The 4,565-nt window shown below is 64.7% G+C and overlaps 1 protein-coding gene across 1 annotated transcript; it reads right to left on the reverse strand.

Annotated features, from left to right (window-relative positions):
• Positions 1–257: 257 nt before the first annotated feature.
• Positions 258–3,922, reverse strand: LOC144491265 (fat storage-inducing transmembrane protein 1-like; the record flags this gene model as incomplete). The annotated part of the gene is made up of 2 exons (XM_078208945.1): positions 258–2,345; positions 3,107–3,922. A coding segment is annotated over one exon (720 nt), but the record flags the coding sequence as incomplete, so codon positions are not given.
• Between the last annotated feature and the right edge of the window lie 643 nt (positions 3,923–4,565).

Consider the following 4,565-nt stretch of genomic DNA (forward strand, 5'->3'; position numbering starts at 1 on the left):
TGCTGAGGGAGTGCCGCACTGTGGGAGGGTCGGTGCTGAGGGAGCGCCGCACGCTGTGCGAGGGTCGGTGATATTGAATTTGATAATCAGCCGTGAATTCATAATGAATGGCAGAGCAGGCCTGAAGGGCCAAATGGCCTCCTCCTGCTTCTAGAGTTTGTGTATCTATTAACTATCTGCTCCTTATCACTCATATCGAATCTCTTCCCACTTACTCAAAAACTATTCCCTCTGTCCCAGATTGTTTGAGCAGGGCGAACATTTAGTTAATATTTAATTTAGCAAAGGTACAGTTTGGAATTACAAATTACAACCTTGTGATAACAAACCATCCCGTTACAAGGCAACTCGATGACAGATCTTCAATCAGGATAATTTAGTAGATAATTCATACATTACTGCACAGAGTGGTACAAACACTCGCCAAGATGGTGAGTTACACTCAGATTTCTCTCAAGTAGATACAGAACCGACAGTGTATGTTGCATCAAGTCCCCAGGGTCCAAGTCCTTCAACACCAGATTCCAGGGTCAGATCCCACAGCACCAGGGAGTGCCGCACTGTGGGAGGGTCAGTGCTGAGGGAGCGCCGCACTGTGGGAGGGTCAGTGCTGAGGGAGCGCCACACTGTGGGAGGGTCAGTGCTGAGGGAGCGCCACACTGTGGGAGGGTCAGTGCTGAGGGAGCGCCGCACTGTGGGAGGGTCAGTGCTGAGGGAGCGCCGCACTGTGGGAGGGTCAGTGCTGAGGGAGCGCCGCACTGTGGGAGGGTCAGTGCTGAGGGAGCGCCGCACTGTGGGAGGGTCAGTGCTGAGGGAGCTCCGCACTGTGGGAGGGTCAGTGCTGAGGGAGCGCCGCACTGTGGGAGGGTCAGTGCTGAGGGAGCGCCGCACTGTGGGAGGGTCAGTGCTGAGGGAGCGCCGCACTGTGGGAGGGTCAGTGCTGAGGGAGCGCCGCACTGTGGGAGGGTCAGTGCTGAGGGAGCGCCGCACTGTGGGAGGGTCAGTGCTGAGGGAGCGCCGCACTGTGGGAGGGTCAGTGCTGAGGGAGCGCCGCACTGTGCGAGGGTCATTGCTGATGGAGCGCCGCACTGTTCGAGGGTCAGTGCTGAGGGAGCGCCGCACTGTTCGAGGGTCAGTGCTGAGGGAGTGCCGCACTGTGCGAGGGTCAGTGCTGAGGGAGCGCCGCACTGTGGGAGGGTCAGTGCTGAGGGAGTGCCGCACTGTGCGAGGGTCAGTGCTGAGGGAGCGCCGCACTGTGGGAGGGTCAGTGCTGAGGGAGCGCCGCACTGTGGGAGGGTCAGTGCTGAGGGAGTGCCGCACTGTGGGAGGGTCAGTGCTGAGGGAGCGCCTGCACTGTGCGAGGGTCAGTGCTGAGGGAGCGCCGCACTGTGGGAGGGTCAGTGCTGAGGGAGCCCCGCACTGTGGGAGTGTCAGTGCTGAGGGAGCGCCGCACTGTGGGAGGGTCAGTGCTGAGGGAGCGCCGCACTGTGGGAGGGTCAGTGCTGAGGGAGCGCCGCACTGTGGGAGGGTCGGTGCTGAGGGAGCGCCGCACTGTGGGAGGGTCAGTGCTGAGGGAGCGCCGCACTGTGGGAGGGTCAGTGCTGAGGGAGCGCCGCACTGTGGGGAGGGTCAGTGCTGAGGGAGCGCCGCACTGTGGGAGGGTCAGTGCTGAGGGAGCGCCGCACTGTGGGAGGGTCGGTGCTGAGGGAGCGCCGCACTGTGGGAGGGTCAGTGCTGAGGGAGCGCCGCACTGTGGGAGGGTCAGTGCTGAGGGAGCGCCGCACTGTGGGAGGGTCAGTGCTGAGGGAGCGCCGCACTGTGGGAGGGTCAGTGCTGAGGGAGCGCCGCACTGTGGGAGGGTCAGTGCTGAGGGAGCGCCGCACTGTGGGAGGGTCAGTGCTGAGGGAGCGCCGCACTGTGGGAGGGTCAGTGCTGAGGGAGCGCCGCACTGTGGGGAGGGTCAGTGCTGAGGGAGCGCCGCACTGTGGGAGGGTCAGTGCTGAGGGAGCGCCGCACTGTGGGAGGGTCAGTGCTGAGGGAGCGCCGCACTGTGGGAGGGTCAGTGCTGAGGGAGCGCCGCACTGTGGGAGGGTCAGTGCTGAGGGAGCGCCGCACTGTGGGAGGGTCAGTGCTGAGGGAGTGCCGCACTGTGCGAGGGTCAGTGCTGAGGGAGCGCCACACCGTGCGAGGGTGAGTGCTGAGGGAGCGCCGCACTGTGCGAGGGTCAGTGCTGAGGGAGCGCCGCACTGTGGGAGGGTCAGTGCTGAGGGAGTGCCGCACTGTGGGAGGGTCAGTGCTGAGGGAGTGCCGCACTGTGCGAGGGTCAGTGCTGAGGGAGCGCCGCACTGTGGGAGGGTCAGTGCTGAGGGAGCGCCGCACTGTGGGAGGGTCGGTGCTGAGGGAGCGCCGCACTGTGGGAGGGTCAGTGCTGAGGGAGCGCCGCACTGTGGGAGGGTCGGTGCTGAGGGAGCGCCGCACTGTGGGAGGGTCAGTGCTGAGGGAGCGCCGCACTGTGGGAGGGTCAGTGCTGAGGGAGCGCCGCACTGTGGGAGGGTCAGTGCTGAGGGAGCGCCGCACAGTGGGAGGGTCAGTGCTGAGGGAGCCCCGCACTGTGGGAGTGTCAGTGCTGAGTGAGTGCCGCACTGTGGGAGGGTCAGTGCTGAGGGAGCGCCGCACTGTGGGAGGGTCAGTGCTGAGGGAGCACCGCACTGTGGGAGGGTCGGTGCTGAGGGAGCGCCGCACTGTGGGAGGGTCAGTGCTGAGGGAGCGCCGCACTGTGGGAGGGTCAGTGCTGAGGGAGCGCCGCACTGTGGGGAGGGTCAGTGCTGAGGGAGCGCCGCACTGTGGGAGGGTCAGTGCTGAGGGAGCGCCGCACTGTGGGAGGGTCAGTGCTGAGGGAGCGCCGCACTGTGGGAGGGTCAGTGCTGAGGGAGCGCCGCACTGTGGGAGGGTCGGTGCTGAGGGAGCGCCGCACTGTGGGAGGGTCAGTGCTGAGGGAGCGCCGCACTGTGGGAGGGTCGGTGCTGAGGGAGCGCCGCACTGTGGGAGGGTCAGTGCTGAGGGAGCGCCGCACTGTGGGAGGGTCAGTGCTGAGGGAGCGCCGCACTGTGGGGAGGGTCAGTGCTGAGGGAGCGCCGCACTGTGGGGGGTCGGTGCTGAGTTGAACGTCTCTGGCGGGGGTGAGGGGGGGGGGGAGACGTTGTCACTCTCTGTACAAGAGGGTTTCGGTGGTGGACTCCCAGGTGATCTCTCCCACCCCCGCTGCCAGGGCGCCGCACACACACCTCTTGGCCGGTGCTGCGGCGGACGATATCCTCCGGAACAGGTCGTGTGCGGGGCGTGAGGGCGACCAGCGGGTTAGGTACCAACGGTGATAGGTGAGGTGCCAGCTGAGCTGGGCGAAACTGGCCGCCACGATCTTCTGGGAGTACTGGTGGAAGAAAACCACGGAAACCAGCAGGAGGGCGTTCCAGAGGAGCAGAAAGATGGCTGCCAGAAGGTAGATGATGCGGAGGGGGACCCCGGCTGGGAGACGGCACCTCAGGTAGGGCCGGAAGGCGGCCAGCTCCTCCGCCAGGACCAACGAGGCGTAGGTGAGGAGGAAGGACTCGGCGGAGACCCGGTAACCCAGCCAGAGGTGGCCCTCCCGGAGGCAGCCGGCCTGGTCGTTCGGCCCCTCAAGGAGCAGGAGGCCCTGGCCCGTGGGCTGGAAACAGGAACCCGTCACTTCCTCGATCCAGGCGAAGGCGCGGCCACACACCAGGCGCACAGCGGTGCCCACCGACAGCCGGCTGAGGTGGCGCAGGGTGGTGAGGAGGCTGCCCGAGGACAGGTAGGCGAGGAGGAGGATGTACCCGCCCGCGAGGAGGACAGTCCAGGACCAGGCCGACTCGACAAGGCGACTGCGGGGGGAGAGAGAGAGGGGGAGGGGGGAGAGAGAGGGGGAGCGGGGTTAGAGTGAGAGAGAGGGGGAGCGGGGTTAGAGAGAGAGAGAGAGAGAGGGAGCGGGGTTAGAGAGAGAGAGGGAGCGGGGTTAGAGAGAGAGAGAGAGAGGGAGCGGGGTTAGAGAGAGAGAGAGAGAGGGAGCGGGGTTAGAGAGAGAGAGAGGGAGCGGGGTTAGAGAGAGAGAGAGGGAGCGGGGTTAGAGAGAGAGAGAGGGAGCGGGGTTAGAGAGAGAGAGAGGGAGCGGGGTTAGAGTGAGAGAGAGAGGGAGCGGGGTTAGAGAGAGAGAGGGAGCGGGGTTAGAGAGAGAGAGGGAGCGGGGTTAGAGAGAGAGAGGGAGCGGGGTTAGAGAGAGAGAGGGAGCGGGGTTAGAGAGAGAGAGAGGGAGCGGGGTTAGAGAGAGAGAGGGAGCGGGGTTAGAAAGAGAGAGAGGGAGCGGGGTTAGAGAGAGAGAGAGGGAGCGGGGTTAGAGAGAGAGAGGGAGCGGGGTTAGAAAGAGAGAGAGGGAGCGGGGTTAGAGAGAGAGAGAGGGAGCGGGGTTAGAGAGAGAGAGAGGGAGCGGGGTTAGAGAGAGAGAGAGGGAGCGGGGTTAGAGAGAGAGAGGGAGCGGGGTTAGAGAGAGA

Source organism: Mustelus asterias, unplaced genomic scaffold (assembly GCF_964213995.1).
Source record: "Mustelus asterias unplaced genomic scaffold, sMusAst1.hap1.1 HAP1_SCAFFOLD_4878, whole genome shotgun sequence".
Lineage (NCBI taxonomy): Eukaryota > Metazoa > Chordata > Chondrichthyes > Carcharhiniformes > Triakidae > Mustelus > Mustelus asterias.